Consider the following 23,425-nt stretch of genomic DNA (forward strand, 5'->3'; position numbering starts at 1 on the left):
CCACTGTGCTGTAAAAAGACTCCCGTGCTGAAAAAAGACTCCTGTGCGCATGTGTTGGAGTGATGTCAATGCTGCTTGGCCACTCAAAGCAATAGAGCCTGCAAACCCAGAAGGATGGGTGAAGTTTCAAGCCCTGGAGGCCTTTGTTTTAAGGTATGTCTTTCATCATTTTTTTTTGTCAACTTTACTTCTACTTTAAAAGGCAAGCAGATCTAATCCAAACTCCAAAGCATGCATAGCACATTTTGAGAAGTTTCAGCAACATTTTTTTTCCATTTTAAACCATATGAATAAAAGTTTTACTGTTGTAGGGACACACCATTGTAATAAGGTCGTCCTTTTCACGTTACATCAAATGGAAAAATAGTGGACCTACAGGCAGAAATAAAAGGTAATGAAGCAATACACTAGCCCTCCTGATGGATTTCACTGAAAGGCCATCTGATTTTAGGAGGTGACTTTAATGTACCCCTGGCCCCAACAGTAGACACGTCCTCTGGTGCTTCATACCTGCGAACCGATGTTACATAAACGCATCTTGCGAGAACTCCATACTGCCCAACTGATGGATATATGGAACTCCACCACCCAGGGCAAAGGGACTACACGTTCTTCTCGTCCCCCCACAAAATATACTCGCATATAGACTATTTCCTGATAGCACATGGCCAATTGGAAGCAGAATATGACCCAGTGATAGGTCAGACCATGCTCCCATTACCATGCGGTACACCCTCTCCCAGACCCTGACATCTCGAGTAAGGATCTGGAGGCTGAATGAAAGCGTACTACAGACTGTGTTGACAGACGTTATGAGTGAACTGAAACAATACTTCCAAACCAATGACATTGCCGACTGTGACCCAGGGATACTGTGGGAAGCTCACAAATCCTGTAATAAGGGGAGTTCTGATCAAACACGGGGCACATACAAGATACGTTAATTAGAATCGAAACAGAAAAGCAATCCAATGCCCTCACTAGAAACAGAACTGCTGACCCTCAGAAGACAAACATCTAATTTACAAATTAACTTTGATAAGCCCCCAGCTGTGGGCATTAACATAACATCAGACAATCTTTCCCCCCTGAAAACTAAATTCAAATGGTCAGATAGCCATCTTAAACAACCTGGGGACATGTATCCCCATTGACTTGACACACACATTTGAACTTAACTTCCCCCCAATGTTGACAAAGGCAAGAGGGTTGCTCGAGGAGTGGAACAAGGGATTCCATTCCTGGTTAGGCAGGTGCAATCTTATCAAAATGTGCATTCTCCCGAAATTTCTTTACCTATTCCATGCACTGATAATCAAGATCCCATCTAATTACTTCAGACAAGTGCAATCCCTCTTTACCAAATGTAATTGGCCACATACGAAACCACGACTACACAAACCATACCTGACACTCCCAAAGCACTACAGAGGACTGGCCCTTCCACACTTAATTCTCCCTAGGTGTACCGCTAGGTAATAGTTTATCAACTGGAACAGACATATACCATCCAAACTGTGGACACAGAATGCAACCAAGTAAGTGTCCTGCTAAAGGGAGTGATATGGTGCTATAACCGACTCCCTCCAGACATGACAACACATCCTATCATAGGTGCCACATTACGTGTGGGCTCAATAATGATAAACACGTAACAACAAAAGCCTGGGGAATGCCCAGGAAAAAAACAAAGCCTACTTGCCACCAGCTCACAGACAACCGAATAAACCTGTCTAACAGTATGCGTTAAAAACAGGGGTTTAGTCTGCATGCACTTGCAAATGCATGCGTGAGCCACAGAGCCACGTCACGACACCCTGGTGTCTGTTGTCCTAACACTAAAAGTGAAAGTGTCCCTCGCGCTACTGAGAGTAACTAATGAAAGTGACTAGTGACATAAATCAAGTGATAAATATATGTATAAACAATATATAATGCAGCAAAACCTAAATGTGTTTTACAACACACCAAAAAACATATAAAATCTATAAAAGTGACCTTGCGCAAAATAAAAATCGCTATACAACACTATGGCTAAATAACAGATGTAAAAATTAAGATAAAAGTAAAATCAAAAAGGATAATTTATCTATATCTCCTCATGGAGTATAATAGTAAATAAGATGTGCAAAAAGTGCAAAAAAAATTTACAAAAATGTCCACAATATTCCTTAAAACACGTAAAATGCACACAAAGGAGTAGATGGGGACAAAAAGGTCCTTTAAATAATAATAATAAGATGGGGGAATAGAATAGGCCTCTACTGAGTTCACAGAATGATGGATCCAATATATGTGGTGTTAGGTGGGCTTAAGCGAATAAAATGTCCATAAGCCTTCCACAAACTGCCTCTTAATACTTAAGTCTCCCAGAACTCTCACCTTAATTGCATAAGTAAATCTACTAAAATATGAGTGTCCTCACAGTGGAGACGCATGCATTTTGATGGTTAAATGAGGGCAGGTGGACTGAAGGGGAGCCCACCCCTTCTTAACGGTGCAGCAGCACACCAAACACCCAACAAACCGCACAATGTCTCCAAAGGTGTTGATGCGTTGCTGGACCAATACAAACACCAATGTGATAACAAAAAACATGCCACCACCCTCCTCTATAGCTGGCTATCGCAGTGAGCTGCATTGTAGGGCTAAAACGGGTAACAACAAAAGACTGGGGAATGCCCAGGAAAAAACCAAAGCCTACTTACCACCAGCTCGCAGATTACCAAATAAACCTGTCTAACAGTATGCGTTAAAAACAGGGGTTTAGTCCGCACGCATTTGAAAACACATGCGTGAGCCACATCACGGCACCCTGATGTCTGTGGTCTTAACACTAATATATGAATGTCCCCACAGTGGAGGCACAAGCATTCTGATGGACAAATGAGGGCAGGTGGATGATAAACAACCTACCAGACATCAAGACATTCCCCACTACTCCCAGTTCTAGGCAACCTGGCGTTTACACATGAACTGAATCGGTCGGACTATGAGACGCTTTTGATGACGGGTAAAGACTGTGCTCTATACTACATAGATGGAGATCAATGGACAACTATCTAATCACCGACGAGCGATACCGGTAGCTTCCAGCTTTTGTTCTGGAAAGCTATAAGGTTACATCACTTCATCCACTCAATACCAGACCCGGTACAATTTGAAAAGCGATTCGAGGACTACTGCAGGGACGAAGGAGTACTACCCCAGGTACTGAAAAAAACATATACCCTGCTTAATACCACATCTGAACAACCAGATCTGGTGTTCCTACAAAAATGGGAAAATTACCTACAGTGAACTTTCACCGATGTGCAAACTCAAAACAGCCTCAGATTCTCTTTAAAATTGTCCATCTGCACACGAATACAAGAAACAAACTACAAGAGCCTAACAAGGTGGTACTACACACCTCAAGAAATCCATTGTGCGACATTTGCTCAATGCCGCAAAATCTTGTATTCCAGCTACTTGGAAACAAAACACACCCCTATCCATTGGATTGTGGCTGCGTAAAGTAGAGGAAATTAAAAAAATCAGAAGATCTAGCGTTAACAGCACAAAAACGGGAAAAACACTCTAAAGTCTGGATGCTGTGGAACTTGTTCATATTTCCTGATGAAGGGCAGCCATTATTAAACTCTTAAAAGATATCCCGATATACTAGCCAACTGAAAAGTGACAATGTCACTACATCTATCACCCCTGTGCTGAACAATCCCCCACCCCCCCCCCCTCCCGCTTTATTAAGTTATTCTGCTGCCGTGCCTCCTTCCTATTTTTATTCTTTTTTTCTCTTCATGGTCATCGGGTCATGGACAATCCGGATACATATGCAGTTCAGTAACTAAGGCAACTTTACATATGCTACCATATAAGATCAGAAATGTTTACTGTTAAATTGAATGAGCACAATACTGCTTTATTTCTTTTTCTTTTGTGACATGTTATGTTCTCCATGTTGCAGATAGAAATTGTGCTCTTTCTTGAAAGCCGACATGTACATTTTATTGCCTATTATGGCCACAGCTGTACTGTACCCATTCTGTACCCCCCCCCCCCCCCCCCCTTGAAAAATGTAATAAAAATGTATATTTGAAAAAAAAAAAAAGTAATCAAAAATGGATGTGCTAATTCTTGTAACCGCCTACATCATATACCGTATATACTCGAGTATAAGCCGAGATTTTCAGCCCTTTTTTTTTAGGCTGAAAGTGCCCCCCTCGGCTTATACTCGAGTCACCGCCGTCTGCCTACCTGATCAGGCATGTCATGTAGACAGACGGTGGCCAGCGTGTCATAAAAACATACAGCGGCCATTCCAGTATTTAAAAGCTGCGCCTCCTCCTCGTCTGATAGGCAGAACACTTAATTTCCCAGCAGTCAGTTTTCAGCCTATCACGGACAGCCTATCACGGACATCCCCTCATCCTCATACCTCAGACGAGGATGAGCGGATGTCCGTGATAGGCTGAAAACTGACTGCTGGGACATTGAGTGTCCTGCCTATCACAGACGAAGAGGAGGCGCGGCTTTTGAATACTGGAATGGCCGCCGTATGTTTTTATGACAGGCTGATCGGTGGCTGCAGATGGGCACACGGAGGCATGCACAGGACACAAAGGATGAAGATTAGCACAGGTAGGCTGCAATGGACACAGGGAGGTATACACAGGACACAGTGAGGTAGGCAGATCTGCACAGGACACAGGGAGGCATACACAGGACACAGTGAGGTAGGCAGATCTGCACAGGACACAGGGAGGTATACACAGGACACAGTGAGGTAGGCAGATCTGCACAGGACACAGGGAGGCATGCAATAGACACAGTGAGACATGCAGCTGCAGATGGGCATTGTTGACCCTCTTTGCCACTTACAGTAGCTGCTGCATTTCCCACCCCCGGCTTATACTCGAGTCAATACGTTTTTCCCAGTTTTTTGTGGTAAATTAGGGGCCTCAGCTTATATTCGGATCGACCTATAATCGAGTATATACGGTAAGTTTTGATTTTGCACATGGATCCAAATTAAAGCCAAACTAAAATCCACAATTACAGCAATGCCTGTGAGCTACCTCACCAGCACCAACATCTTTTCCCCAGCTTTGTCTGGGTGCCAAGTCTTCAACCACCTTGATGGGCCAGCAGAGGAATTTTGTAGCTTCTGCACATGAGTTGGTGCATTCCGGTGTTCTGTCAAAAAATGTCCGCCTATCTAATAGTGTCCGCTATGTACTGCGCAGGCGCAGAGCTTGCTCAGTACAGAGCACAAGGAGATTCGGAAAATCTCAGAAGATGAACGCCGCCTGCGCAGTGAGTCCAGGTGCAAGCCCCACCATCCAAGTGGACATAAGGCTGCACATAGAGGGCCCCTCGCGAGCTTGCTTCGCTTGCCACGCTTCGGGCATGGCCTCGCTTCGTTTGGCTCTTTTATATTCTAACTCTATGTCCATTTGGATGGTGGGGCTTGAACCTGGACTCACAGCGCAGGCGCCGTTCATCTTCGGCTATTTTCGGAATCTGCTTGTCATGGATACTGCGCATGCACAGTACACAGCGGACACTATCCGACAGGGGACCGTGTTTGACTGGGCACTGGCACCCAGGGGGTGCTGAGAATGTGCACTGAGCTGCGCATATTCTGTGTACAGTCTTCAGAAGACTGTGAACAGGCAGGTATGTGTTCTTTATTGCAAAGGAGACATAGCATTTCTCCTCTTCAAAACCGGCTTGCCTCATTTTTTTTCATTTTGTAACTTGACGTTCTACTTTAAGGCCTCATGCACGCTGCTTTTATTAAACACCCATATTACAGGCATTTTACTGCTTTATTTTGCCCCTCTGTTAGCCTATGCGTCCATGCACACAGACCTTTTACAGGTGTTTAGGGGCAGAAATCTGAACGCATCACATGATGTTCAGGAGAGGAGCATTTAGGCAGAAAACACCCTGCAGGCCTAAATGCGTGTAAACATGCTTAACCACTACAATACAGGGCACTTTCACCCCCTTCCTTCCCAGCCCAATTTTCAGCTTTCATCGCTCTCGCGCTTTCAGTGACAATTGCGCGGTCATGCTACACTGTACCCAAATGAAATTGTTATCATTTTGTTCGCACAAATAGAGCTTTATTTTGGTGTTATTTATTCACGACTCCGTTTTTTATTTTTTGCGATATAAGCGCAAAAAAAGCGGAAATTTGGAAAAAAAACAATATTTTCTTTTTTCTATTTGAAAAGAAATCCAATAAAATCAAATTTTGTCATAAATTTAAGCCAAAATGTATTCTGCTACATGTTTTTGGTAAAAAAAATTCCGTTAACTGTATAATAATTGGTTTGTGTGATCACAGACATATGTACGCAAATGATCATGTACATATGTGTGCAGGTGATCACGTACATATGTGTGCAGATAATCATTGGGACATGTGATTTTAGTGGGACATATGTGGGGGACATGTTTTTATTATTAGGGACATGTGTTTTTATTATTTGGGGACATGTATGTTTTGGGGTCATGTGTGGTTTGGGGACATATGTGGGGACTGTGTTTGTACTGTGTGGTGTGTTGTGTGTTGACACTAGACTGATGATCAGTGAGTAAAAAGCTGTAAAAAGCAGCCCATACTCACTGATCATCAGCCGGCTGCAGCGTTCTGCTCTCCTCTCCTCAGCGATGACTTCCGTGTGAGGAGAGGAGAGCCGATTGCCTAGCAACCGGCTGTTTGTTTACATCACATGACGGCCGTGATTGGACACGGCCATCATGTGATCAGGAGGGCCAATCACAGAGCCCTCCTGCCGATCTCAGATGTGCCGTGTCCGGGTGACACGAGCACATCGGGATCGCGCCGCTGCGCGGGCACGCGCGCGATCCCGCTACTTCTGAATGACGTTCAGGAACGTCCTATCAGGAGTAGATGGCTCCCACCCGGCCGTATATATGCATTGGCCGGGTGGGAAGTGGTTAAACGCTAGGACTGTTTAGTGCTTAAGCATTCATGTCAATGTCTAGAATAAATTCATATTCTGGCCAATTAAATGAATGCAAAATAAAAATCTGTACTAGTGGAAAAGTGCTCAATGTAAAAAGCAGCTAGCACACTATTGGATATGTACCATAGATAAACCACATTAATAAAATAAACTGTGCTGCCCTACATAAATTTCCACCTAAAATGAAAAACGGAACAGTTAAATATATAATGGTCATTGTCCAAAAAGTAATGTTGCGTGAAATACATGTAGTACACTCACAGGTAAAAGAAATGGCTCCACGAGCCTGTGCTCCAGAAGATCTCGGATGTGGCAGAGCTTTCCAGGAGTGTCCATGAAAGTCCTTCCTGGTGGGTTCAGGGTGCTATACTGTCAGTGCAGAGCCCATTTTTTACCTACTGAGTGTACTAAATGTATTTTTTAACAATAAATATATTTGGTTTTACACTATGTGGAGTGCTTGGTCTCCTTTCTCATTTTCACAGTTGCACATGTGAGCGAGCATTGAAGATGGAGTTTTAAAGTGATATTTGTTCCTTTGGTTGCCAGTTTGGTGTATGAGTGAGTGAAGTTTGAAGGAATGGCGGCCATAATCACACAGTGTGTGGGGAATTTTCTAACTGTCACTATTATATTTGGTTTGTGTTCTGTTTTTCATTTTAAATAATTTGATCCCCTGCAGATGTTGTAAGTTTGCCCACTTTCAAAGAAATTAAGGGTCTATCATTTTTTATTATAGGTGTATTTTAAATGATAGAGACAGAATATCTACCAAAAATCCAGAAAAAAAACACGATACAAATGTTAAAAATTGAGTTGCAAATATCTCAGGAGAGATTTTGGTCCACTCTTTACAGATCTTCTCTAAGTCCTTAAGGTTTCTTCGCTGTCGCTTGGCAACTCAAAGTTTTAGCTCCTTCCATATCTTTTCTATAAGATTAAGGTCTGGAGACTGGCTAGGCCACTCCATGACCTTAGTGTGCTTCTTCTTGAGCCACTCCTTTGGTTGCATTGATGGAATGTTTTGGGTCATTGTCGTGTTTTGAAGGAAGAAAAATGCTGACTATGACCCTAAGAACACCATCCCTACAGTCAAGCACGAAGGTGGAAACATGAAGCTTTGGGGATGTTTCTCTGCTAAAGGTACAGGTCGACTTTGCCGCATTGAGGGGCGAATGGACAGGGCCATGTATTGTAAAATCTTGGATGAGACCCTTCTTCCCTCAGCCAGAACACCGAAGATGGGTCGTAAATGAGTCTTCCTGCATGATAATGACACAAAAAAATACAGCTAAGGCAACAATGGAGGGGCTCAAGAAGATGCACATTTAGGTCATGGAGTGGCCTAGTCAGTCTCCAAACCTTAATCCCATATAAAATGTATGGAAAGGGATAAAAAACGCCTAGTTGCCAGGAGACAGCCAAGAAACCTTAAGGATTTAGAGAAGATCTGTAAAGAGTGGTCCAATATCCTTCGGGATGTGTGCAAACCTGGTTGCCAACTCTTCTGTGCTTGCGTCAAGTACGAAGTCATGTTTTTCTTGGGGTTTGAAATACTTATTTTATTCACTGAATTGCAACTTAATTTATAGCATTTATTTTGTGTGGGTTTTTTTTTTCTGGATATTTCATTGATATTTTGTCTCTATCATTTAAAATACACCTATGATAAAAAATTATAGACCCTTTATTTCTTTGTAAGCGGGCAAACGTAAAAAATCTGCAGGGCATGAAATAACAATTTTCTGCGCTGTATATAGCTCAGCACAGTTTATTTTATCAATGAAGATAATTATCACCCAATCATTTAATGCGCCTGAACGCATCTAAGCACACCTAAACACATTTGAAAAACAATGCTTTTCTCCTGTTAGGAGAAAGGTGTTCAGAAGAGCCTAGTGTGCACGAGGCCTTGCTTGTGGCTTATTTAATTGGATGAACAACATATTGCTTACGTTCATCTGTGATTTTGAGACCTCAGATATTCTCCTCTTTATGACTTCCGTGTAAAATTATAGTTTCTTGGCATAAATTTGAAGGTTTAAAAGAAGAGAAAACAATACTGTATAAGTGCCATCCACACTTCGGCTTTCCACATACACGTTTATTCAACTACTGTGATTTTTCAACTGAAGAAAAATAGTGGAAATGCTGCCTTGACCTTAAATTGATTGTAAAGGTTGAATGTTTTTTTTTCCTTGCCTTAATGCATTCCCTGCCCACCGCTCCCTCAAATACTTAACCAAGTCGTCTTTCTATCCAGTGCTGTCCTGTCTGCAGTATATCTCCCCCCCCCCCCACACACACCCACACCCACACACACACCCACACACACACCCACACACACCCACACCCACACCCACACACCCACACCCACACACCCACACACCCACACACCCACACACCCACACACACACACACACACACACACACACACACACACACACCCACACACACCCACACCCACACACCCACACACCCACACACACACCCACACCCACACACACACCCACACCCACACACACACACACACACACACAGGCTTGGATGAGAGCAGCTGAAGCCATTGGCTCCTACTGCTGTCAGTGAAATCCTGGGCTCACTCCCACTCTCAAATAACTGCGGGCCATTTAAAAATTGCAGTGCAACTCGGGCATGCTCAGTAGAAAACCAGGCTGTGAAGCCGCAAGGCTTCACTTCCTGTTTCCCTTGAAGAATCTGGTCAGGTGCCGACATCGCGGGATCCCTAGACAGGTAAGTGTCCTTATATTAAGTCAAACAGATACAGTATTTGTAGCTGTTGACTTATTTTTTCTGAAGGAGCCTGGAGCTCCTTTCTAAGTGGTGGAGGTGCGTGGTTTATTTTAGGAGAATAAGGAAATTATTACTGTCACTTCAAAGGCTAACTCCATGTTTACTATGTTTAGTCTATAAATATTTTATTTTGGCCAAAATGGCCCAAGCTAACTATTTCCTTCACTAACAGATGTGCCTGCTGGACGTGCTGTATAAACTGTATGTATCATCGGGTACAGTCAGTATACAGGTGGTCCCCGAGTTACGAATGACTCCTACTTATGAACAGAGGTGGCCTAACATCCCTGCCGGCCACTTGTGCTCCACACTGGTCTCTAATACCGCCAAGTAGTGATTTTGCAGCGCCAGAAACATCCCACACTGCAGTACTACATGGCCACAAGAGCCCCAAATAACACGACTGCATGCACAGAATCTCACATCACTGAACAGGCTGGAGTTGCACTTAAATATGTACTGTTCCGATTTGCAAACAAATTTGACTTAAGAACAAACCTACAGTCCCCATCTTGTTCGTAATCTGGGGACTGCCTGTACAGTGCCAAGTTCCGGCAGCAGGATGGGAACTTCCTGTCCTGATCTCAAACAAATTTGAGTCGGGCAGAGTGCTGCTCAGCTCAGGCGTGGTCGCAAACAGCATGTGCAGAGCCCGCTAGGAAGTCGGCACTGCGGATCGCTAATCACAAGCAGTGAGACATTGTCCCAATGCGCAGCTGCAGAGATCGGGAAATGTCTTGTTGCTTGTAATTAGCGCATTGCTGCGCTGACTTCCTGGCGGGGCTCTGCACGTGCTGTTTACGAACACGCCTGAGCTAATCCTTAGTAGACAATGCTTATAAATTAAAATAGGAAATAGTTTGTTTTGGCCAGCTTGGCCCAAATAAACATTTTAAAGTGGTTGTAAACCCTCCCTAGTGACTTTTAACTATAGGTAAGCCTAGAATAAGGCTTACTTATAGATAGTGCTCAGTTTAGGAGATATTTCAATTGTAGTGCACCGTTGATGTAATCGGCGCATCTGACCTCCATGCCGTTTCTTCCGACAGCATGTGCCATTACTGACTGCTCCCGCGCACATGCACGGGAGTGACGTCACAGAGCCGGAGTCCGCGGCCCCCTGAAGGAAGAGGGGGCAAAGATGGACGCTGCCTGCACAGGGGACAGCGATGGCTTAGTTTGCAGGTGTGATGCATACCAGCCTATTATACTTTTAATTTGCAGGCTTTGCAGGGAGCAAAGGAGGAAGCAAAACCCATCAGGCACAGTAAACGTAGTCGGGCTTTAGGTATCACACTACCTAATTAAAAAGCCTGCTAGTGTCCATTTGTGTCTCTTATGTAAAATGAAGCTCAGGAAATATAGGATGCTTTTTTTGTACATATGGATTCTCTTCCCACTATCTGTGGAAAATGAACAATGCAGTTTAATGAGCTGGTATACTGTCTTCCTTTCCCATGTGCATATAATTGTGGATTAATTGTAGAATTCATGGTTTCCACTCCCACAATAGATAGAGATATATTGTAATTGATAGCTGTTTGCTTGGAAATCTTCCAGTGCATGCTGTTTACCTGTATGATGCTACAGTGGGAGACAACATACAGTAAGAAAATAAACACGAGTACACGGAAAGAATAAATGTTGGTTATTTCCCTTTTGTAAATTGCTATAATCAGAGCACAAATTGTTCAAGCCATGTGTTTTGTTACAAAACCTATATTTTCCTTTTCAGGCTGTATGGTAGCATAGCGCTATATTCACAATATTCTGCTCTGACGACTCGCCTTCATATATACAATGCGACTAATAATGTATTATCTGCAATTATCTTTCTGTGCATATTTTGAATTGTCTGCTAAATGTAATCTACTGAGTAAATAAATCCAATGTGCTGTGAAGAGCTCCAATGCAAATAAGCTTTTCTGTAATTGCAAGATAGGGAGCCAACATTACTGCACATTGCGCATAGCAAAGATACACATTATTAACTAGCAAAAGATAAATATGCACAGTCAGTCCTCATCATTTCCTAATGCAATTTTGGTGCACATCACGACACTCGCAGGGGGACAAATAAGACACTTATTAATTGTTTACATTTATTTTCAGGATTATATCTCACATTTTTATTTTGAAATTACTTTTCAATTGAAAGGTTAAAGGTTCACTGTACAATTAAACAAATGAATATGCAAGTTTTAAAGAGAATATATTTTTGGGCATTAATATTCATTTGTAATTGTGAGCGTTATTTGCTTTAAATCTTCTCGACAAGCTGAATTTATAATTATACATTTTTAGTTGAAGGCATCAGTATAATGCCAGAGATGACCAGGGAGTGTAAAAGGGCACTGCCGGATACATAAAATAGTTTTTACTAAGATTTTTATTTGCACAGCATGATACTCGGCTTCTCTGAAGTTTTCTAGAAATTAAATCGATCAGCCTTTTCTTTTGTAATTTCTTTATTTAACAAACAGTTGCATTATACAAACATATGCAGGGCTGAGACTTAAAGTGGTTGCAAATCCTTAGGGCTCATGCACACGTTTTTACAGCTGCTGTCAAGCGCGTCTAACATTAATTTTTTTCTTTTTTTTTTTCTTTTACTGCACACATAAACTTTCAGAGGCATAAGAGTTTAGGGGCTTTTAGCCACATTTGGCGTTTTTAGGCATTTTTACATCATGGGGAGTGTTTTTGCTGTAAAAAAAAGAGCAAAAAAGTACATTAAACGCTATTAAAAATATGTAGCTAAAAGCATGTTTTTTTGGGGGTTTTTTAGTGCTGCTTTTTCCCGGCAACAGCACTGGCGTTTTTTAAACATCCTGTGTGCATGAGGCCTTAAGGTTTTTCACCTTAATGCAGTCTCTGCATTAAGGTGAATAACCTTCTGTGCTGCAGCTCCCCCCCTTTTTTCTTACCTGAGCCCAGTCTGATCCAGTGATGTGCATGAGAACAGCGGCTCCATCTGCCATTGGCTCATTGCAATTAATACCACATTTTTTTGGAAATAAAGAAACGCTGGCTTTAAGGGGATTAAAAGATGGAGCTTGGTAATGGTGCATCAAAGCACATGCACAAAGTAGTTGTATTGTATAATGTACTAAACACTGGTCTGAAGGAAAAGTATAGCCGTACATGGGTATTCGTGTCTATGGCTGGCTGTACACAGCACCTGGGCTTTCCAGGCAGGGGGTATACACCAGAATTTGTTTAATTGGTCAAAATAATTTTCTTTCTGGCCATTGTAATGAATTAACACTCGAGTGCTAAACACACCTAGCGTTAATGCATGCTTACACGCGCCAAGCATTTTTTTTCTATCGAAATGCTGCTGCTCCTCGACACGCTGACAGTGTGTTTTTCTGCCTCTAAACTCCTGTGCTTCTAAACTCCTGCGTGTGCTTGGGGACATTTGTGTTCAGTGGGGGGCATTTGTACTGGTGAATGAACATAAATATCAAGTACACATTTTAGGAATGGCAACCATTTTTATACACCGTCCCCCCATTTCATGGGGTTCTAATGTATTTGGACAAATTAATTATAAATAAAATGTTCATTTTTAATATTTTGTTGAGAATCCTTTACTGGCAATGACTGCCTGAAAATCTGGAACCCATGGACATTACCAAAGACTGGGTTTCCTCCTTTCTGATGCTTTGCCAGGCTCTAACTGCAGCTGCCTTCAGTTGTTGTTTATGGTTCTTTCTGCTTTTTTAGTTTTGCCTTCAGCAAGTGAAATGCATGCTCAATTGGGTTGAGATCAGGTGATTGACTCGGCCATTGCAGAATATGCAGCTTGTTTTCCTTCAAAAGCTCCTGGTTTGCTTTTGCACTTTTTTGGCTTATTGTCCATCTGTACTGTGAAGCGCCGCCCAATCAACGTTTTGCTGAATTTGGGCTGACCGTATATCTCTAAACACTGCAGAATTGATCTGGCTGCCTCTGTCTTCTGTCACATCATCAATAAACCCCAATGACCCAGTGCGACTGGAAGCCATGCATGCCCATGCCATTACACTGACGCCACCATGTTTTACAGATGACGTTGTGTGCCTTCTCCACACTTTTTTTTTCTCTTCCTTTCATTTTGGTACAGATTAATCTTAGTTTTATCCATCCAAAGAATGCTTTTCCAGAACTGGTCTTTTTTTTTTTTTTTTTTTTTTTTTTTTTTTAGATCTAATCTGGCTTTTCTATTCTTCAGGCTTATGAATGGTTTGCACTTTGTGGTGAACCCTCTTTATTTGCTCTTGTGAAGTCTCTTGATTGGTGCAGTGGGTAGGGGGCAGTTACAACAGGGCCGCTGTTAGAAATCATGGGGCCCCCAGCAACGCCCCTGCAAACCTGCCTAAAAAAATACAGCTTTGACTTCAAGTGCGGGGGGTCCTGGTGCTTAGTGGGGTAGGGTGACCAGACGTCCCCATTTCATGGGGACAGTCCGTGGATTGAGGACACTGTCCTCAGACCAAACCTGTCCCCGGTTTGGTGGCGCCAGTTCCGCCACAGCAGCCATGGCACTCTTTTCTATTTTTGGTTGCTCAGTCTCAGGCAGTGATTGCTTCCGCTTTCCCTGGGATTTTAGCTCCGGCCAGCCGCCCGAGATTCGGGCTGTATTGCCTCTGTTGCCCGTCCCATCAGCACTTTCTAGCTCCTCCCTTAATCTGAACATTCTGCCTAAAATTGGTGTCCGCCCAAACCCACTCATACTCCAGAGACCTTCATTCAATGCATGCACTGTGTTCAGCCTACCTGGGAGACCAGCCTGAGAGGGGAGGCATAATTTTGTGAGTGAGCCATCTGCTCTGTGGACAACCCTCCTCTCTCACCCAGCCTCTTTGCTTTGGCGCTTTTCCTTCTCATTTCATTCTCCCCCCTGTGCAGACTGAGGGGGGGGTGCATTGTGCTAACTGGGGGAGGGAGGTTGTGCAGACTGGGGGCTACACAATGCTACACAGTGCTCTGGACGATAGTCTGAAGGGAGGCCTGTAATGTACACAGTGCTCTGGACGGTGGGCTGAGAGGCCTATAATGTACAGAGTGCTCTGGATGGTGGTTGGAGGGGAGGCCTGTAATGTACACTGTGCTCTGGATGGTGGTATGAGGGGAGGCCTGTCCAGAGGCGCAAAATGTTTTACCATTTGTAGTCTTAGAACAGTTGGCTGTTCATTTTTTACTGTTCTGAATTGTTAATTTTTATATTATTATTAGTGAACCAAAATTCTTTGGTAAGAATAAGATGCAAAATATGCATTGAAAAGTTTTTTTTCTCTATCATATCTTCTTAACATTTTGGTAGTCATATCCCAAAAAATTCTAAGAAGTATCTTTATTTACTTTTTATCTCATGGAGGTAATGTGAGAAGTAACGTATATATCGTACGATCAATCATTCCATAAACACATACTACATACTCTGCGTATATCATTTGTGGAAAATTGCTTATAAAATAGTTTCCCATTTGCCAAAAAAATATGTTCCCGGATTTCATTTTGAAAATCTGGCCACCTTATAGTGGGGGGACCTGGTGCTTAGTGGGAGCAGATTGGGGGGCACTGCAAGTCAGTGAGGGGGGGGGGGGGCAGTGGTGCGCCTTACCTGGCCGCTTGATCCATCTGGCATCCTTTGTAAGAATCCTCCCCTCTCACTCTTCTTTCTAATCATCTAAAGGGAAGCCAGTGCAGTGGTAGCTCAGATGATCTCACAAAAGCAAAATTTCCTCTGTTCAGGCTCTGACTGATGACATCTATTGCAGAGCTCCACAGAGGAAGTCACTGTTGGAAGTTACTGCATGGGCATCCCTTCTCCAGAAATGGAGAAGTGGCCACAGGAGCGGTGATGCAGCTGTCAGTTCACCTGTCAGCGGTGGTGCCCCCTTCTTTCAGTGCGGTGTCCTCTGGATTAAAAGATGGGCCCCCACCGCTGCACCAATCATCCCCAAACGTATCATCAACATGTGCAGGGTGGGTCTGGCCATGGTGGGCCCCCCCTCTGAGGTTTTCACTGCATGGGACCTGGTTCCATATGGGACCTGCCTTTGGTCCTAAGCTCATCAATTCCTGGAGAGACCTGTCTGGGTGGCGGTCCTTTTAGCAAAGTTGCATTAGTATGTGATGGGCAAGGACTGCCTTAAACAAGTTCTACAACTTGATGGTTAACAGCAAGTCTTTAGCTAAAACCAGTAAATAAATCCAGCATGTTCTGGGAATTAAAAGAAATCCCACTTCTAAATAGTGTCTGAATGTAAACAGCATCTGCTACTGGGGTGTCACAGCTGATATGCAATAAGTCGCTGTGAGACTTGTTAAAAAGCAGCAATGCAAAGTGTGGTATATACATTGATTGCTGCTGTCTAATTCTGTCCATGAAATATGCTACAACAAACAGAACTTGAAAGCATACAATTGGCAAAATTGCAGATTTCGAGTAGAGCAGGGTTGAAACTCCTTATCAGGTGATTTTATTTTTGTTTTTTTGCTGTGTCTCTGGGGAGATTTCCTTTCATTTCTGTCCTTGAGAGGCAATCTCTCCAGAGAACAGAATCCCCATTTTAGAGCAGGTGTTCCCGTTGAAAAACTATCGCTCACCTTTTATTCTGATGATCACCCAATTTTTTTGGATTTCCTCTCCTTTTCTGTCTTGTTAATCTGTGGTCAAATTGTCAAATAGAGGGGTAAATCTCCTCAGTGGGACGCAGACAGCAAAAAAAAAAAGAAATGTTACATTCAGTTATGATGAATAGTTCACTCTGAAAAATATGTGGTCTTATTGCTTTTATATTCTCAGCTCAGAATCCTTTTCTGTTCAAATCAGAGGTTGTGCCATGTATGTTATGGAGCACAGGAACAGATTATCTCTGCTCTCTACTCCTTTAGAGTTCAGAACATGTAACTGTAGAGCCAGGTGTTTATTTTAAGAATGAGACATTTGAATTATTAAGTAAGCAAGCATGCTATGTTAAGTTCCGCACCCGTAAGCTCTTTTTTTGGGTCACTTGTGGTGCTCAGCAATTTGCAGCCGGTAGAAATATTTTCATTTAGCTGAGCGAATGTTACTTATTTTATGAAACTTTTGTGTTCCACTGAAAATTATAAATGGAAATCATTTTTTGTCTCTACATTTACAGAATTTTATATGTGCCAGATATGTGAAATACATATGCACAGCTTTTTATTTCTAGAAGAAATGATGGTACTGGAGCTGGAAACTTCCATATGGAGCTAGAGACAGCAGATTTCCTTATTGCCGTGTCTGTCATTTGTTTTGACAGTGCTGCTAATGATGCACTCCTGTAGTGCATTCACTGTTCAAGACAAGTCTTTGCACCGCTTTGCTGTGTTTTTAATTATATCTTAGGAACGCAAGCCGCTGTGACTCTGTCACCATTGCCTTGTTTAAAAAGGATACATTTCAAAACAGGAAGTATACGTGCCAAGCAACATACTGTCAATTTTTGTCATTAAAGGAGCTTCTTCTGTCTGGCATGCCTGAAATTGATGTGAATGACTGGATGAAGAACACTGAATATACCAGCGGCTATGAGAGAGATGATCCAGTAATCCAGGTAGAGTACTTTAATAAGATATGCATAGTCATGCAACTGAATATATATGGATTTAGATTTAATATGCAGAATTTCTTCATACTTGAGTGAAAAGAACATTTTTAAACAAATATGTTTGCTGATGTGTAGATTACTAGTCACGGTACACAGGAACCAATTCCTTATGCATACCAATAGTTTACAGTGCAGGTCCTAGCAAGTTCACAGTAAACACTTGAATCAGACTGCTGGAGAACCAATATTTTTTTCCTTTTATTGAAATGCGTAACATTTTCCTTCTAAAGGTTCCTATATGTATGAAGATTAGACAGCTTAATGCAATTTGGACATGGGCAAAAATTTAACAGATTTGACTATAAACCGTTATGGTCAAATCCTAGACATTTAGCTAAAGCTAAAATTCAGAGTTGTGCTGAGGACAATTTACAGTATGTGGCAATCCAATGTCTACATGCACACACAGATATGACCATTTAAAGATTATGTGAAACCATATGTTAATTTCCACATTGTATTTCTAGCCTACTCCTAGTAATCTGAATGATCTTGCAGTTTGTGAAGATCCCCACACATTTACTCAAATTCTTTGACACGTAGTCGCTATACCCTGTAGGTTGGCGCTGCTCTGTCACACATTTCACAGAGCCTGTCTTTTGAATTACAGAAGTGCTTAAGGAAGGGGTTTCAGGAGGCGGAGTCAGTACAGGAATACAGGTATCAAGATATCATGGGATATGTAGTCATTAGAAAGTAAACAGAGGTGGGGCTGCAGAGCATCTAGGAAGTTGTATAAAGATATGGCCAGCAGACAGGCAGAACACGAAAGGAGATTTTTCAAGTAAGCTCATATTGGACTGTCAAAAATAAAGATTGTTTGTATTGTTGTTACAGTGCTGATGAAATAAAAATAAAAGTGTAAGCTGTGGCCAAAGATCTCCTATAACATCTGCATTAAAGTGGATGTAACCTCAGACATAAAATATGACCAAGGCATATCCCTATGGAGCGTAGTGGTCTCAATCCAAAGCACTGTAGTGTATTTTCTCTCTGCTGTCTTTTGCCTCTGCTATCTGCATAACTCAATTCTGACAATAGATAAAAGGAATGATGTAGGGCTAAGCATACCAATCACTGTTTGTGTGCTGAAGCTCCCTCCCCCTTCACCCTATGTGCTGTGTGAAAGGGGGTCATTCCTTTCCCTGCAATCAGCTTTCGGAGCTATCTTCACTGAGCTGTGCATGTGTGACCTTAGTTCCCTTCCCCCTGCTTTGTGCTTCTGTGAAAAATCTTTTTTTTTTCTCTAGTCTGTCCAGAACAGCACTAGAGAGATGGGCTCCACCTCCGGAGGCAGGAAACATACATTTTTAACCCATAAAGGTCGGCTTCCATCCATCTTCCCAAGTCTTTGTGTTTCCTCCACAGAGGAGGAGGCTGGATGGGAGCCCTTCTTCCCCTGAGCCTTGGCAGGGCTGCCTAAGGAGGAGGGGGAAGGAGATCTGCAGGTACCTGTAAGCAGGGATGGCAGGCATCCAAGTCCCCCAGCCAGGCTGTGGAGAGCTGATACTGGTGTCCTCCATAGATAGCATGGGGAGGGCTGATGCTCCCCGCACAGGGCTCATGGCAGTCTGCTTGCTGGATACTATGGAATCCCAGCGTGAGTCCAGCGGCGGGCATAGGCCTCGAGTTCTGGTCTGTGGAATGCATAACTTCCGGATTGCGTAGCAAACGTGGATGCTGGATCCATGGTGGTTTATTTAAAAAAACGCCAGCCATGGCAAACAGATGGTCCTGATTCACCTACAGCAACAGCACGATGCTCCAGGAGGATGACAGTACGGACCTAGCAGAACCAGGTGGCAGTGGTCGACCGCAGCTCAGGTAGGCAGGCACTGGGGTGCCTTTGGCCTATAGGGGAGGGGGTGGTGGACTCGGTGCTAGAACCAATTCCCCCCCCCCCCCTTAGTGAAATGGATCCAGGCTAAAGAGTTATGTGAATCCCGTCAGCGACTGGTGGGGATGAACATAGGTGTTGAAGGTACACCCACTGGTTGGCTAAGGTATCTACAGCAACTCGTCTTTGTTTTTTTCTATTTTCCTCCCTTCTCGTCTCTCCTTCTCTTGGCTCAGCCCATAGAACCGGAGAGGTCAGAAGAGAAGAGGTGGTGTCTGTCATGTATGAACAAATTCAAAGAAGTTTGGGACAAGCCCCTTTGTAAAACCTGTATTGCTAAATTGGTTTACAAGGAGGCAACGGGGGCATGCAAAGAATTGATTTCTGGTGTTAAAGAAATTAATACAATAAAGTCAATGCTGTCGAACCTTGACACCCCAAAACAACCAGCTGGAGTTCCCCCCACTTCAGTCCCAGAGGAGGGTGACAAAACGGGGGGCGGGGGGGGCGGAGAGAAATCTGATCCTTTCGATGAACTAAGTGAGACAGCATAATCCAAAAGGTACTCTGAGCCAAGGGACAAGGTCACCCAGATACAGGCTCTCGCATGAGCGGGTGGATGCCTTATTGGGGATGATCTATGAGATGCTGGATATTAAATAAGAGCATGCCTCCTTGTCCCTACATGACCAGATGTATCAGACTCTAAAAGAAGCCCAAAACGGGGTATTTCAGGTACACAGCGCACTGGCTTTCTCTATCAAAAAGGAATGGCTGGAACCAGAGAAAAAAAGTTTTTTTCCTAAAAGCCTGAAGAGACTACCCTTCAGTGAGGATTCTGCGTGTATATGGAACAAAGTGCCCAAAGTGGACACCGCTTTCTCCCCAGTGTGCCAAATCACCAGGCCTCACCTTTGAGGACATCCAGGGCTTTATGGTTAAAATCCTGGTCGGGCTGGTTGACTTCTCCCCCGGACGACACCTCAGTGTCCCTGGAGGTGGCCTGTGTGGGCTCTTATGAAGCACTCCCGCATTTTGGTCTACAGAGGTTTAAAGTCTCCATACTCCCTGACTCCCTCTATGCCCTCAGTAATTAGGGCATGGAATGTGACTCAGGAAATGCGGTCCTCTAGTGTGAGCGTGTTCTCCCCTAATTTACTGTTGTGGAGAAATCCCAATCTGGTACATTTTTATGGGTACCCGGACCCTGTTGTTTGGACCAAATATGGGGTCAAAACCTTACAACATATTGTACTAAATGGTAGCTTAATGTCGATTAATGATCTCAGGGAGCGCCTCACCCTTCCCAACTCACACTTCTTTAGATACATCCAACTGAGACATGCATTTTACTCGCAATTTGGAAGGGAACTGCTGAACCTTGACCCTAGTGACTTAGAACTATTGACACGTAGTGACTCCTTGGTTAAACCAGTCTCTAGCATATATAGAAACCTTTTCCAAGAAGCGGGCACGTTAATGGAACCTTGTAGACTGGCCTGGGAGGCTGTGGCCCCGGTTATGGACAGAGATGATTGGGATGACATGTGGGGGACCATGTTTCAATACTTAGTCTCTGCTGGAGACCTCTTAATTCACTACAAATTCCTACATAGAATATATTTAACCCCGGCTAGATTAGCAAAAATGTTTGGGAACCAGCAATCGCTTTGCTGGAGATGCTCCATGCCTATGGCAAACTTCATGCATATATTCTGGGTCTGTCCTCATATTAAAACTTACTGGCAAGTTATAGCTCACTGTATCAGATCGGTCACCTCTATTTCAATCCCCCAGTCCATTGAAGTATGCTTGTTGCACTTGATTGATCCTTTGGCCACTACTAGGGCTATACCAACTCTTCTCACCCTATTATTGTTTTATGCTAAAAAGAGAATTGTCTTATCGTGGAAGAGTTTGTCTGCCCTGACCTTGGAGAGCTGGAAATCTCTGGTCAACAAATCGGTCCCATTTTATAAAGCTACCTACTTGAGCAGAGGAGCTCTTGCCAAGTTTGATAAGGTTTGGGGGGGATGGGTGGCTTCTGTGGACACTGTTTTGGATTAGCTACATGATCAGTTACACTAACTGACCCTGGGATTCCCTGTAGAGTCCTGAAGGAATCGTTTTCGGAGTGCTGGAGGGATGCGGGTTGGCTGGAGACCAATGCAAAGATCTCCCCAATGGATGGCCTTTTCACGTACCTGAGGGGTACCTTTTCTTTTGGGGGGGAGGGAGGGACCACATGAGTAGACATTCTCCTGTACGATAGAACTAAGAGTCACCGCACGGAATCACTACAAGTTGTACCTCCGGCTGGAGGATAATGTAGTGGGCGTATCTGTCTAGGCAAGACCGTACCAGGGCTGGGTTATCACCTTTTTGTATTTTTTGAAGGAAGTTGTCCCCCTCTCCCCCCCCCCCCTTGTTTTTTTTCCTTTTTTTTTTTTCTTTCTCCCTCTCACAGAGGGTGGGGTGGGGACTGGTCCCCGTTTTTTGTTTACACTGGGATGTTTTTTGTAACCAGGTCTGTTTACGCCTTTTGCGGGTTAATGTTTGTTTGTATGTCCAAAAACTCAATAAAAATTAATTTTACAAAAAAAAATTCTGGTCGGGGGGATCGGCCTAAAAAGTTAGGCTGTGTGGCATCCCATTTGAAGAAGAAAAAGTTCTAGACGGTACTGCTGACAAGAAGAAGGGATTTCCTATTAAAAATGAGAGCCCCAGGGAATTTTATTTTTTTTGCCCCCAAAGACCAGGGCTGTCACAGGGACAGAGCCCTAAAGGGTCAACCTCTAAGCAACCGTGGGGAAGAGGGAAGCAGAAAGGTGTCCTGCTTTCATCTCCTAAGAATCCCAATGACTTGGTTCCCATGGGAGTGAGATTGGGGCAGTTCCTCCCACATCGGGAAAACACTACCCCAAATGCATTGCATCCAGTTCAAGGGCACTCTACCTGCAAGGATCCTCAGAAGACGATAGCCTTGTTACAAATTGGCGACTTGATAGACCAGCGGGTTCTTGTTCCAATTCCACAGCGAGAAATAAACCACGGTTTCTACTCTCCCTTTTCGTGGTAAGTAAACCGTAGGGCAAATTCCGCCTAATAGTGAACTTTAAGTCACTGAACAAATGGGTGATCTAAAAGAAATTTCAGATGGAAACAATCGTTACGGTGAAGTAATTTCTTCCCCCAGATTGTTTTATGGCCTCCCTCGATTTACATGTTCCAATCCACGAAGAATCTCCAAAAGTTTTTGAGGGTGGCAATCAAGTGGGGAAAGCAGGTCCGACATTTCTAATTCAGGGCCCTGCCATTCGGCCTGTCCTCATCCCCCAGGATTTTTACGTAAATCCTGGCAGAAGCATTGGCCCCCCTGAGACGAAGGAATCCCAGTCATCCCATACGCTGAAGACCTTTTATTTTTTGCACCTTCCACGCTCTAATTACAAGGCGGTCTGAGGGTGGCCATTTCCTTTCTAGAAAAGCTGGGGTGGTTGATAAACAGGGAGAAATAGAACCTAACCTTGATGCAGGCCTTACAGTACTTGGGGTTCTTGGTGAACTCAGTGATGCAGAAGATCTATCTCACAGAGTAGAAAGTAGCAAAGGTAAAGGTGACAGCCTTTTTCAGAACAATCTGGCAATTTCCATCTGTTCAGCAATGTTGGGTCTAGGTTTCCTGGCAGCAACAATCCCAGAAATTTCATGGGCAAAGGCCACTTTCAGAAGTCCCCAGCCAATATCCTGAGCAGGTGGTATGGGGGTGCAGGAATCGCTGGACACGAACTTTAGCCTATCTCTAAAGACCAAGAGGTCCCTGGTGGTGGAGTGACAGAGAACCTCGTGCAGGGTCTACTATGGTCTCTTCCGGTGTCCATCCGTATCACCACGGATGCCAGTGCCTGGGGTGGCGGGACCCACTGGGGGTCAAGAGTAGCCCAAGGGCACTGGGAGACAACACAGTCCCAAAGGTCAGCCAACTGGAGGGAGTTGCAAATAATCTGGGAAATGCTAAGGCAGCTGAAAAATCATCACGTACAAGTCTTCTCGGACAGTGTGGTAGCAGTCTCTTATTTAAACAAACAAGGGGAACACGGTGTCCGTCCTTAATCAGACTGGTGAGCGCCATCTTTTCTTGGGCC

At 43.6% G+C, this 23,425-nt stretch overlaps 1 protein-coding gene across 2 annotated transcripts in view; it reads left to right on the forward strand.

Moving 5' to 3' along the window:
- Positions 1-23,425, forward strand: part of HACE1 (HECT domain and ankyrin repeat containing E3 ubiquitin protein ligase 1) — a 184,401-nt gene that overhangs the window by 142,253 nt on the left and 18,723 nt on the right. For both annotated transcript variants that reach the window (XM_077487188.1, XM_077487189.1), the window contains exon 21: positions 17,291-17,389. In XM_077487188.1, the coding sequence (XP_077343314.1) occupies positions 17,291-17,389 (99 nt within the window). The remainder of the gene's footprint in view (positions 1-17,290; positions 17,390-23,425) is intronic.

Source organism: Lithobates pipiens, unplaced genomic scaffold (genome assembly GCF_037356315.1).
Source record: "Lithobates pipiens isolate NorthernLeopardFrog02 unplaced genomic scaffold, aLitPip1_a1.2 Scaffold_18, whole genome shotgun sequence".
In the NCBI taxonomy this organism is placed as follows: Eukaryota; Metazoa; Chordata; class Amphibia; order Anura; family Ranidae; genus Lithobates; species Lithobates pipiens.